The 13723-nt window shown below is 35.6% G+C and overlaps 1 protein-coding gene across 2 annotated transcripts; it reads left to right on the top strand.

Annotated features, from left to right (window-relative positions):
- Window positions 1-252: 252 nt before the first annotated feature.
- On the top strand, window positions 253-13546 carry LOC106134017 (peptidoglycan recognition protein 1). 2 transcript variants are annotated; one of them, XM_060953864.1, is made up of 5 exons: window positions 253-500; window positions 7609-7767; window positions 8625-8826; window positions 9359-9471; window positions 12464-13546. In XM_060953864.1, exons 1-5 carry the CDS (start codon window positions 302-304, stop codon window positions 12730-12732), a joined length of 942 nt encoding a protein of 313 aa, XP_060809847.1. In that variant the 5' UTR covers window positions 253-301; the 3' UTR covers window positions 12733-13546. The 2 variants fall into 2 exon arrangements, with proteins under 2 accessions (XP_060809847.1, XP_013189417.1); XM_013333963.2 differs by lacking the exons at window positions 7609-7767; window positions 8625-8826; window positions 9359-9471; window positions 12464-13546 and adding exons at window positions 2640-2798; window positions 3025-4490.
- Window positions 13547-13723: the final 177 nt, after the last annotated feature.

Here is a 13723-nt window from a genome sequence, read left to right on the forward strand (position 1 = left end):
ATCGGATCAGATAGCTGTCAAAGTAATGTCAAAGTAACTTTAATAAAAATCATTGGTACAGTATTTGGTTCTCATAACAATTTCACCACCAGCTCTTAATCCTCAATTAATCACGACAATATAGGTACAGTCAACATTTATAATTACATTAAAAAAAAAACATTTTTCCATTTATTAATAAGGCAACCCAAAGCCAATCAAAGTTGTTATCAATTGGCGGGCGCGCGGAAATTCTACATCTATGAACAAACTAGTAGTGGTCTGACAGCACAGTGTGTTTGACGTGTACTGACTCAGCGTGATGTGGCGTGATTCTAGTTCCGGTCGGTCGAGCGCTGGCTCCGAAGTTGTGATGATGGAGAACAGCCCCATCTCCTCACTCCGGGTCTCCGACATACCCAATGTGGCGTCGTTAAATGTTACCAATTCTCCACAGTTCCACCTCGGGCCGAAGATCTACAATGTCAACCAAACAGTTCACCGCAGCGAAGTCATTAAAGGTAAAACCCGTGCGATTTTCCTCACGTTTGTTTACATGGCGTCTTCTGTCTCTGTATTTGTAGAGTTAAAAACAAAGATGCAACGATATTCGCGGCACTGTACTATTTGCGTGTGCGATTTTATTTCAATATAAGCTAAGTTTGTATTTTTTGCATGTTTTGTGTCATATTTTCATGTAAGTATTTGTTTAATGTTCACTAGCTGAGTGCAACCTGCGATTTAATGTGTGTGTGTAATATTTCATTTCACCATTAGATTAACTTTGTCTATTAAACTGGGTATTTGTATTTTCGTGATATTTATTTTATTTTCCAATAAAATTCAACAGCAGTCTCATATACGGAAATATTCTTCTCAGCTTAATAAATTATAAAAAAAATATTAGTTTACATATTCGTGTATATAATAAAAAATATTAAGCCTGTCATCTCATAATTTTATTCTTTTACGTAAAAGATGTTTGAAGATAATTAATGGGACATGAACGTGAGTGATATATTTTCCTATATGAATGCATTATAATTTTTGCATTATTTTTATAGATATAAGCTATTAAAGTTATTTTAATAAAAGTAAATGCGATAAAATTAAAAAAAACTGTATCTTTCACCTATATTTTATTATTCAAATTTCTTTAATCATTTTAATAACTTTAAATGTGTGGTGTGGATAATAATAAAAAAAGTGAAAGACAAATACTACCTCACACAAAAACAAAAAAAAAATACCATACAAAAGGCCGGTTTCAGCTGTATGACGAAATTAAGATTCAAATAAGTTTCAGGTTGCTAGGCCATCGCCTAAAAGAATCATCCCAAGTTTATGGAAAAACATTACAAGTAGTTCTTCTTTTTATTTCTCTTATTAACAACTTTTTAACTTTGTCGTGTGATTGCCGATACTTTTAAAATAGGACCACTCGTATCTGTTTCCCATGGATTTTGTAAAAGGTGACTAGGGAAAAAGGTACATTCATCTAATACAGCTTTCACTATGATCCAATATTACTCAGCTTCCCCTGCAAAGGTTGCTGAGGACAGAAGTGAGTCGCTTCGTATAAAAACCTGACTTAACCAAACCAGGATCATGGTCAAAATGCGCACCCCTTCTTCAGAATAGCGAGCGAGAAAGCACATGTCTTAAGTTCGCTCTCTCAAACTAAAAAACTTTTGTCTACTCATCGTTACAGAGCATACTAGTGTATCCTAATTAATTATATAAATGCGAAAGTAAGTTTATTTGTACGTCTCTTGTTATATTTTTGTTATTTTGAAATCACAAAGTTATTTACGTTTTCATCACCGTAAAAATTATAGTACCCGTGGAATTGGCAAATACCTGTATTCTTTTGTAGGTGGCGCATAATTCGCGCGGACGAAGCAGCGGGTAAAAGCTAGTACTAATTACATCTGTATTCCGAAGCGGTAGGTAAGGACGTACATCTTTCCACTTGCCACGATCTCTGCATACTCGTACTTTAGCGTCATCCACATATAGATCTCTTCATGCGTTCGTTCGTCTTTTGTCGGTTTAGAGTACACATGACCTGGCTTTTCCATTTGTCGCTAGTTCCCATTATCTCTCCTTGCATAATTACTTAGTCAAACTGCTTTCATACCTTACAGAGCATGGGAATTATATTCTTTAACTACGTATAAACCAAAATACGGTTGCCACTGCCACACGTCAAATAAACTACCTAAGTGATGGAAGGCTTATAGATCTTATCTACGAGGTCAACCTTCAATGCTACCCACCCTGACTGGATTTAGAATAGCTGCCTTTAATAAATGTACAATTTTAAAATAATAAAGGCTACCTTTATCTTACCTTTGTAATGACGGATATACTCGTATTTGAATGAAACGTATACGTCGTTATTATCCCTCATTCTGCTACCACCGTCATCAAGATTACTACGGCTTCAATAATATACAAAAGCCATTTCGATTACTGTATTTGTACTGATTAGAAATGCCCAAATAAATCTATAAATGGAGCAATTGGCAAAAATTTTTGTGTAAATGATCCCTGAGATCGGCTCTGCCGCACATTTCTGTATTTCTGATGAGGCTAAGTGGAATATTTTTTCTGTGCCTTAACACCAACTCTAACTCAAGTTGTATTATTGGTTTCAGGCCAAGTCCTGGGCCTAGAGTTGGTGTCGGCACCGTCCAGTCGCCACCTGCGCTGTAGCGTGGCAGTATTTGTGTGCTGGGCTTTCCTGGTCACCTGCGCTCTGGCCTTCATCATCTTCTATTTCGCGCTGTATAAAGAACAGACCAGGCTAGATATAGGTACTTACAATTGAGACTATTACGTTTACAAACTTAAAATCAATGCAAAATCTATTTTTCTATTAGGCCCAAGGATTGAACCGATTTCAACCAAAACGAATATTAATTAATTGTTAAAATTAGTTTTCATTCGTAAACTATGCATTCATAATTTTTTAAATACTTTGATTCAAAGTGTTCTAACAAATTCCTATGAGTTAATTGAAATAAAATTTCCTTTGGCTAGGTCTAAAGGAGCCGTGGTATCTCCGGCGGGGTGACTGGCAGGCCATGCCTCCGTACGCTGTAGAATTCCTCCAACTGCCCATCAGAAACGTTATCATTGGCCACAGCGCCACCAAATCCTGCGCCGACAAGTACTCCTGCATTGAAAGCATGCTCAGCATACAACAGGACCATCTCAGGAGGGATTACGACGATATAGGTCCTAACTACCTCATCAGTGCTGATGGCTTACTCTTTGAAGGAAGAGGAGCTAATGTTAAACCCGCTATGGTGAAATTATGGAACTCAAGAAGCATCACTGTCATGTTCTTAGGAAACTACGTAAACGATACAACCCAGTTAGTTCAGTTCGAGCATTTGAACATACTTTTCGATGTTCTGGTGAAGGAAGAAATTTTGCATCGTGACTACGTCATTTATGGATTCTGTCAAATATCCACGTTCGTAGTAAGCCCAGGACCTGAAATCATGAAGCAGATGAATCGTTTCTCGCATTGGAACTCAACTGATGCAAATAAATGTTTACCGGAATGAATGCGGACCCGGTGTTAAGATTAAAGGTTGTTTCTCGAAAAATAAAGTTCCTAAAGAGAGATGTGAAATGTTATGCCACGAAGAAGACTGGTTCTCCCGCTCTAATTCACGTCGCCCTGGGAGCTATAGTAAATACTTCGACTTTGTTTCTCTGCCATGAGATACGCAGCACCCCAGCTGAAGAATGAATGTGTCATGTACTTGAAAGATCTTTTAATTTACCGAAATGATAAGGCGAAAACCACATCAGCACTTCTTACAGATGGTACGAAATGAGGAGCAATTAATGCAGTAAGTGATGCTGAATAGGCCAGATATAGATGAGGAAAATAGAGGCGCGTTGAATATTCTGCACGCGATCTCGGGCTTAGGTTCCAAAAATGTAAAATATTGTATTTCTATTTCATTATATAATAATATAATAGCTATTGCCCGCGACTTTACAATGACCCATTTTTCCGTGAAAATTTTGGCAAATCCTCTAAGTGCTCCCTACACCATCCAAAAATGTCAGTTTCCAACGTCTTGTAGTTTCAGTTATATATTTTTGTCAGTCACGCATAATATCAGTATCACGATGACGATAGTTTTATAATATACAAACATAAATCTAGCAAGGTACCTACGCCTTCTTCCCGAGGGCAAAATTTACAAACATTACGAATCTTTTCTCTTGTATGGATAGTACCTATGATCAATTTAAAATGCAAGGATACAGCGATTGCTTTTCCCTGTTTGCATTAAAATGTATATTTTCCTCAGAGTACTATTAGTCATTCATAATATGAATGTTCCGTTGAGGTCCAACAATGATAAACTGGGTTTTCTCTAAGTGATAAGCACATGCGTATAGTTTACATTATGTAGGTTCCAAATGCAATCAAATTATTATAAACAGTGGATGGGATGGTGCAAATGATAATGAATCACAAGCTTTTTTTTTTGGCATAGCTTGTCTGTTCGGGCAGAACGTCACCTTTTCATGCAATTTCATCAATAGACAATGACTAATGCAAAAGGTCTTGTGGTTTTAGAATAAGTCGTCTTCTCGGCGTCTGTTATTAATTTTCTGTGCAATTTTATTACATAGTAACAATGCTTTATCATCCGTGTGTCTTTAGTTGGTAACTTGATCATATTATTATTTCTACTTTTCTCGAAGAATAAACAAAATACCACGTTATCTGATCGTAATTGATATGAGAGGTCAAGATTGTACAACTGGCTAATCTAAAACTCAAAACAATATTTAACTACATTTTTGAGCCTTTTGTAGTGGAAACTATGGGTCATTAATTCATTAGGTATACTCCTATAAGTTACTTACAGATAAAATAACATAAGAACGACCTAATAAGAACTTACATGTTACAATGCGATCGAAATTTTCTTACTAATGATATGTTACAAATACCTAAGTTAGATAATTCACTGGGTGCAGTTACAAAGGTGGTTCATACTGATTTCTTGCTTTACTGTAGATAATAATTTATGTAAAAACCTTTATGTGTATATTTATAAAGATTAATTTCGAACATGTTAACATAAAACAAAGACTGAATAAATGATAATGTAGAATACAATGCTTATTATTTAAAACGTCAATATAACGTTTAGTAGCTTACGTTTATTTTTTGTTATTTTCTTGTGTTTTGACCTAATTAAATTGGGAACCGATTAAATTACACGCCATTTTACTCTGAACGTACTTTACGAGCACAAGCTTGCGTATTGTCAAAATCCCTATTTCTTGTTCACATGTGAAATTTGTCATAGCCGCTACAACAGTTCCTAAGGAACATGCTTGCCAAATTTCAGTCTTCTGCGACGTTCAGGACTCTTAGCTGTACTTTGTTGGTTAGATCTCCGTTAAAAAAATATTTAATCTGTATTTTGAGCAAACAAGTACATTATTATCTTTTCTTGACGTCGATAATTACTTTTTATCTAAAGTAGATAAAACCTCGTACATAAAGCTAAAGTGGAGAAGAAGCGATACAAAGTTCATATTAGTGAGAATTTTCTTTAAAATGACCACATTGACTGACTTTTTACGTCGTAGACTTCTATTCTAGCTTTTTCAGTGGCGTTTGCTTACACGTTAAAAATCTATACATATAATAAATCTGTAGAAGGGTCAATTCTGTACATTAAAAATATTGATAAAATAAATAGCAGGGGGTGTTACTGAATCGATACCAAACCCAAATATGTGATTAAAAAATTTTTGTCTGTCTGTATGTTCAGGCGTCACGTGAAAACTAACGGTTCTATTTCGATGAAACTTGATATAATTATACCTTATTATCCTTGGCATAAAATGAGATACTTTTTATCCTGGAAAAATACGTAGAAAAAAAAATCTTAATTTTTCAGTTTAAGCGATTTTCTCTTACTAAAACATCGAAACATGCTGCCGTATTTGCGTCCAATAGATATTACAAGATGCGATTGTCCGAGTTACTCAAAATTAAGAAATAAACCATCTACGCGAAGACCGACATCCGCGCGGACGAAGTCGTGGGCGGAAGCTCGTTAAAAAATAAATAAGAAAATAAAAGTCCCAGCATCGAGACTGTTAGAGCCCTCTCTTTAATAAGGGGAAATATTGCGATATGTCTTTATGTATGTGTATTATTCCGATTTACGCTTTTTTGTGACACCCGAGTTTCCGGGTTCGATTCCCGGCCAGGGGATGACGACAAACGATTTTTTTCTGATTGCCCTGGGTCGTTTATTTATATAAGTATTTATTACAAAATATAGTATCGTTGAGTTAGTATTTCGTAACACACTTTTCGTCACTTACTTTTCGAGGCTAGCTCAATCTGTGTAATTTGTCCCGTATATATTTATTTATTTCTAAAGATTTGGTTGCACGAATGTCTGTCACTTCAATCACGGAGTTTTCTTGCGGTAAATTTCAAGGGTACAGCTGTGTTTTCCGGGTTGAAAAAGATACCATAAATCCTTCTCAGTACTCTGAAATTTTCAACTATCTGATGTACAATCGGTATTTAATATTTCATAATATTAAGTAATTAATTAATAATAAAGTGGATAAGGGTCAAGAAGACACACTTTTACATTTACTAGTTTAACACAGTGCTTCTTTTCCGTGGAAATTTACAGAAAAAAGTGGTTTTGTCTATATCTCGAATATCATCAAGTCGGTCGATTAATTTTTGAGTTTACCTATGTATTACTTACAAAAAATAAATATATGGATGTTATTAGTGATATAATACCTATAGATATGACAGTGTGTACACTAACACAGAAGCCTGAGTCGTGTTCTTTTTAAAGGACACAAAACACCTTGCGCGACCTTGGATTTTTGTTCTTCACATATTTAAGACGCTAAGTAATCGAACTATTGATCGCAAGTGATTCCCCGTGATTTTGATGACGAAGAGGTCGTTAGGATAAACGAGACATTTTATTTTAAGATTCTTCCGTTACTGAGTGACTAACTGACTAACAACGTAGAGCCTAAACAGCTGGGTCTACAGACTTGAAATTTCGTATCTAGCTTTCTTATGTGGTGTACTAAAAGAGGACATACCAAAATTCCCGCGGAAAATAAACATGTGTGTCAGAATCGCGGGTGTACCTCACGGATTTAAATATCTGTTTTGGATTAAAAACGTACCTGATGTGTACCTCAGTGTAGCTATCCTAAAAATCTGTGTATCTCCTTCTATGTAAAGATTTTAAATAAAATAGGTACGCCCGCCATCCTAACGTCAGGACCGCGGGTGTACTTCTAGTTAGCATATGTTACGCTGTACCTCAGTACCTGTAAGTACCTATATATAAACTACAAAGATCGAACAAGAAAATCTGTCTGTTACGCTATTACGCCCTAACTCCTGAAACGATTTTGATAAAATTATGTTTACATATTACTCCAGGTATTGGCCAAGTTCATACACACATATCACGTTTTAATACCTTAGATTATTTGAGAGCCAACAATCATGCAGACTTAAAGGCCACGTTAAGCTGTTTGGCTTGATGGAATTGAGTTCATGTACACCTTTATTTTCAGATCTGCCGATGTCATCTTACCTTTGCACACTCCTGAAAAGTACAACAAGGACGGAAAGAATATCGTGTGTGGCGGCCTTAGCCGCTCTCATCATTTGCATCACGCTGGTCACATACTTCGCCCTTCACAGGCACAGGGACACTGAACCCAACGACGTGGGTAAGAGAAGGTTTTAATCTCCCTATCTGTCAATTTGTTTTCATTTGTAGGATCATTATGTTTTTTTTATTGTATTTTTAATTAATTGATAGGCACGTAGAGTGATTAGTATCAAAAAATATTATTTGCATGTCGATTTATCTTTAGACACATTTTTTAGGAACTAGCTTTTACCCTCAGCTTCGCCCGTGCTTAATAGCGCAACCTACAAAAGAATACACAGGTTTTTCGAAAACCTTTAATCTAGGGAAATAATGCCACGAGAAATTAAAAAAATCCCGTTGCATTATTTCTTCAGACCTTCTTCAGACTCTTTATTATACTTATACTCATAAATACGGGAAATTTCAGGAAGATTGGTTCAGTAGATATCTCGTGAAAAACTAACAAACATACTTTTGCCTATATAATATTTGTTAAGATAGTATCAAGTAAGCTACTTCAGCTGTCCTATCAGATTATTAATTAGGTAACCTGTATGCTTATTTAAAATATTCGTGGGGAAGAATCAGAGTTGAAGCACTATAAAGCCCTGGAAAAAAACTAAATCTTATTTACATCCTTGTTTAGTTCTACTTTAATATGGATAAATCGAACAGACACACACACATTTCTAACAATTGAAATTATGACAAAGTAAAATACGCCCGCGACTCCACCAGGGTAAAATTCAAATCCCTTCTAATTTCCGTTCTTGCGGAAAATCCTTTCTTAGAGCTCCCATAAACCACATAAAGGGACTGACATGCTATGCTATTTCTAGACCCAGCGGTTTGGGCTATGCGTTGATAAGTTAGTCAGTCTCCTGTTTTGTAAACTTACTTACAGGGTACCCAATTAAAATGATCTATTTTCAGCACCACACGAATGGAACATAACTCGTCAGATGTGGCTAGCTCAGCCGTACAACTACACTCTATTTACCCACAAATACGAGCCTCTGAAGCTGGTGATAGTCCAGCACACGGTGGGTTCGGACTGCTACACATTTACCAACTGCGCCGCAGAGTTGAGGAATTTGCAGCATTACTTTATTAACCAGAAGGGATATGATATACCGTAAGTAGTTTATCAGGTTGACCTTTGCTCATTTTGAGATTGTTGCTCTGTCGTACCCGTAAGGTATAAAGACGTCATATATTTATGCCTTCATCGAACTCTATTTTAGGCCTGATATTGTCTTCACCTCTCAGGTGAGATGCTCAATGTTCAGTTGTCTTACTATACTCAGAGTTGTGATAACTGATCACGAAGAGTGTAACACTGAATACCACGCCCTCGAAGTTTAATAATGCACACGTTATGTACGACACGATTTAGATTTAAGAGATCTATATTTGTAAATTGACGTCCGATGAAAATGCTGCAGTGTAGTTTGTTCCGCCGCTTCTTCTACACATGCGCTTTGGAAGCGGTAGTAGTTATAATTAGATTTAAGTGATGTGACGTCAATAAGTGATACCTTGTATTCAATTTTGAAAATTTATCTATTCTATTCTAACATCATCTTGACCTATGTCCATAGACTCTGTGCTATTGTTAATTATTTTCAATATGTACCTAATTAGTGTTATGAAAACTTTTGTTTCAGATATAATTTCTTGATAGGCAATGATGGCAGAGTTTACGAAGGCCGAGGTTGGAGCGTGGAAGGAGCTCACACTTTGGGTTACAATAGATGTACAATCGGCCTCGGATTTATTGGTTCGTACACTCTTATCTACATATCTATGGTTTATTTGTGTTCTGGGTATGATAAACCATAACGGGGATAATACACGTATTAACACGATACTAATAGAACTGTTACGATTATCGATCTCCTCTGAAACAAGTAACTAGATAATTACATACATTTAACTTCGTCTTTATCCCTTGCGGGTAGACTACGCCTACAGTCTCAAAAAGTTTGAAAGACCATGTCCAACTGAATGACTTAATGACGGGATGGAGATTCCAAAAGTGACAGGTTGCTAGTCCATTACCTAAAATAATCCCAAGTTTATTAGCCATTCCCTTGATAGATTTTACAATCTGTACTAGAACAAATGCTGGGACACAATATGTTTTCTTTTCGCCACCAGATGAGCATGGAAACTTGCACTAGATGAATGTGTGCCTATTCCCTTAGTCGCCATGGATTTCGTAACATCCATGGGAAAGAGATGGAGTGGCCCCAGTGGTTCTTAAATTCCGGGAACCACACGGTACGAATGTACTATGTGAATCTATGAATAGATTAACGTAAGCATTCGTAGATTAACATGAATGCCTTAAAGCAGATAATCACTCTCATTTTTTTTTCGAGAGCATCGTAGAATTAAGAAGTGTCAAAACTGTGAACAAATCTCCGCTAACGATGATTTAAAATCAACAACACGGTAATGCCAGCACGCCTTGTGTAATTTACCGAGATTTTAATAAAGACCGCTTTCAAAGACCTGCGGTAACTAAACATTGCGTGGTCGCCAAATATTTAATTAGGCTAACGCGGCTGGCCTCAAACCTGTCTTGAATAATACGAACAAAATACTCGTAACTTCTCAATGTTTGGGTGAATGAAGGACTGAACCTTGTCTTTCAGTCTTTGTTACATAGTTGGCTCTGTCTACCCCGTAAGGGATAAATACGTGATTATATGTATGTATGTTGGTTCAACCACAGGGTTCAACTCCAGGTCAGTCAGGGTTCGATATCGCGTTTTATATAAAGAATAATAGCCGGGATAAGTATTTTAATATACCTAAGAGGATTTTTGTTATAAATTATTACTAATTCGCCAACTCGATAAAGCTATCAATTAATCAATTCCCGATAATATTGACTGGTACACTTATTTTTTATCACGAGATAGCCTCGTTGCGCGTGCCATTTTTATTCTAATCAGATATCGCATTACTTATAATTTGTTTTTCATCAGTAGATCTCGAAATACAATTATATTTGCTCAATCTTATCATTTGATCGATGACAGATAAAATACAATGGAATAATGTTGTTTGTTACTCCTCTCAGTTATTTTATGAAGAACTAGGCGTCGCTTCCGTGGGAATTCCAGAAAAAGTACCTAGCCATTTCAAAAAATTCAGTCCAGTAGACTGTTAGAAAAAATACAAATTGCATTCAATAATTATAAAACTTTCGTGGACTCTGACCTTTGGAGGGTGTAAAGATAGTATGCAACTGGAAATACAAAGCTAGCATAACTATTAATTTGATATCAATTGTTCGTCATTTTATCGTGGCTGTCATTAAAGGGGACTAAGGGATAAGCGGCACATTCATCTATTGCAAGATTCTACGCTGGTCTAGCAGCGTAGAAAAACAGTGTGCGTCAGCTGCTTCTTTTTTCGTAAAATTCAATTAAGAAAAACTTAATTTTAGGCGATCCATTCACAACCGTCACACATAAAGTCAATAATTTAAGTTATACTTATATAACTTCGTATTTATGTACTTATTATATATACGCTGATCTAATCTTTGTTTATTTAAATTATTCTTGTTGTGAAAATAAAAACGGATACAGTTGTTATTTGTATCTCAATTCCATCACGAAGCCGTCCAGCAAACTTAGAAACTGTTATTATATTATTATCTTCTCCGTAAGGGATAAAGGCATGATTTTTTATATTATTCTTTTTTATTGTATTTTTATACTGAGCCCATGCCAGAACTTCTCTAATGGGCTCAGTATAAATATACAATAAAAAAAAAACTATCAAGACATTTTTCATCAAATCTAATAACAATACATTCGATCAAAATGGTAAACTTCTAATAAAAAACTTATAAACATATACGGTCAGCGTGATAACATTCTGAAAATATTCAGAGATAACTAGTAATGAAGTGAAGCCGACCATGTATATCTTATCTGGTTCATGTACCGTGTCATAGGAACGCAAATAAATCGTTAAGATATAATTTTATTCAGCACTGTAGACCGAGCTTGGCTAATCTGGCTATTGATGTAATGTTCGCTTATGGCGAATTTGTCATAAAATGAAGGTGTGAATCCACTTATTGCAAATGTTGTAATAAATTCGAGGTTATATAGGACCCAGGGCCACAGAAATCTAAATAAAAAGTTTTATCAGATGTCGATATGTGATGGCCTAAGACCAATAAATACAACAAAAATCACCTCTTTCGCAAACATATTGCCCACATGTAATACTAGAAGTATGTACAGGGTTTCCACACCTTCCTTAATTTTATACATACACGCATTCATACATATAATCACGTCCATAACCCTTGCGGGGTAGACAGAGCCAACAGTCTTAAAAAGACTAATAGGCCACGTTAAGCTGTTTGGCTTAATGATAGAATTGAGATTCAAATAGTGACAGGTTATTAGTCTGTCACCTAAATGAAGAATCCCAAGTTTATAAGCCTATCCCTTAGTCGCCTTTTACGACATCCATGGGAAAGAGATGAAGTGGTCCTTTTCTAATGGTGCTGGAAACTACACGGCACAATTTTATCCTCTACTTAATGTGGCAAACGCACTTAAGCAAGATTCAGACGGGACAATGACCTTAGAAGATTTTAATTACACCGATTAGAAAGAGACAGAATGGTGCATACAGTTAGACGGGATTTGATTGAGATTAAAAAGAAAAATGACATATTGTATTATTTTTTGCTGGTAATACATACCAAGCTTAAAATCATATTTTAATGTTTTCAGGAGATTACAGACAAAACGCTGGTACTCAGCATTCGAAAGTAACCGAAGCGCAGCTCAACAGGACGCTCATGCTGCTCCAGGAATCCGTGAGCCTAGGATACCTGCATGAGAACTACTTCGTGGTGGGCGCTAAAGACCTACAGGAAACGGAAAGCCCTGGCGACAACCTGTACGACGCATTACTAAAATGGGAACATTATGACCACAAGAACAGATTTCACGAAAAATCTTGCGATGAAATCGAAGAAATAATGGCACAATTACGATGACGAAATTATATGAAATTTACGTGAACTGAACGTGTACTTGTGTGAAGCAATGGTGACATTATTTGTGTATATTTTGTTTAAATTGATTGAATTTAGAGTGCATTTGACTGATAAAATGCGAATTTGAAGTAGTTGTAATTAATTAAGTGATATTGTAATGTAATAATCGTGTCGTGATATGCGTAATCAGTTATGACGCTGTAACAGATCACTTCGAGCGTTGTAAAACAATTTTGAGCAGCTGACGTGTTTGACTGTATTTTATTTGGAAAACTAAGTACCTGTTAGATTTTGAAACTAAAAAATGTCTTTATAGATGAAACTTAGATAAAATTGAAGTATTTTGTATTCTAAAGTATTCAATATTGAGCTTTTTGATAAGTAGTTTAAAAATAAAAATAAGTTAGTCATTGTGAATACACGTAAGAATAAGACTTGTGTTAACTTAAATATTGTACCTATAGTACAAGTAGGTATATTAAGTAAATTCAAGAAAAAATGTGAGGTGTCATTATATAAATTACACATCCCTCATCAGGGACCACTAGACTTTGCTTAAACAGATATAAGGAACAAAAAATTACGTCACATTGTCTACGCCTGAAGCAGGTCATACGGTACATACGGTACGACGGAAGTTGTACGTATAATTATTTAAAAAAAACACCGAATAATTTAGTTCAGTTAAATGTAGGTGAAGTTCTTATATGTTATTGCTAACATGATGAAATGTTTTTATTTTATTTGTAGGTTACTGTTACCGGTTAATGTATTTTTTATTCTTTTACAATATTAACATAAATGTTAAGTATTATTGCATTTTTTATTTGCAAATACCAACGTTGCTCTTTTCAAAGTAACGATTGAGAGTGAAGTTCAATTCAAAATAGTGATATTTCGACTTCGTACGGTGCCAATATAGATCCAGGCATTCAATCCAAAGTTAACCGCTTGACTTCCAAACGTAGGCATCGACGAACGACAGACAAGT

This window comes from Amyelois transitella, chromosome Z (genome assembly GCF_032362555.1).
Source record: "Amyelois transitella isolate CPQ chromosome Z, ilAmyTran1.1, whole genome shotgun sequence".
Lineage (NCBI taxonomy): Eukaryota > Metazoa > Arthropoda > Insecta > Lepidoptera > Pyralidae > Amyelois > Amyelois transitella.

Excerpts from the sequence above, each read along its gene's own strand:
- LOC106134017 (XM_060953864.1), top strand. The coding sequence starts at position 302 with ATGTGGCGTGATTCTAGTTCCGGTCGGTCGAGCGCTGGCTCCGAAGTT. Across the intron at positions 501-7,608 it reads CCGCAGCGAAGTCATTAAAG|ATCTGCCGATGTCATCTTAC; the intron begins GTAAAACCCGTG and ends CTTTATTTTCAG. Across the intron at positions 8,827-9,358 it reads CAGAAGGGATATGATATACC|ATATAATTTCTTGATAGGCA; the intron begins GTAAGTAGTTTA and ends CTTTTGTTTCAG.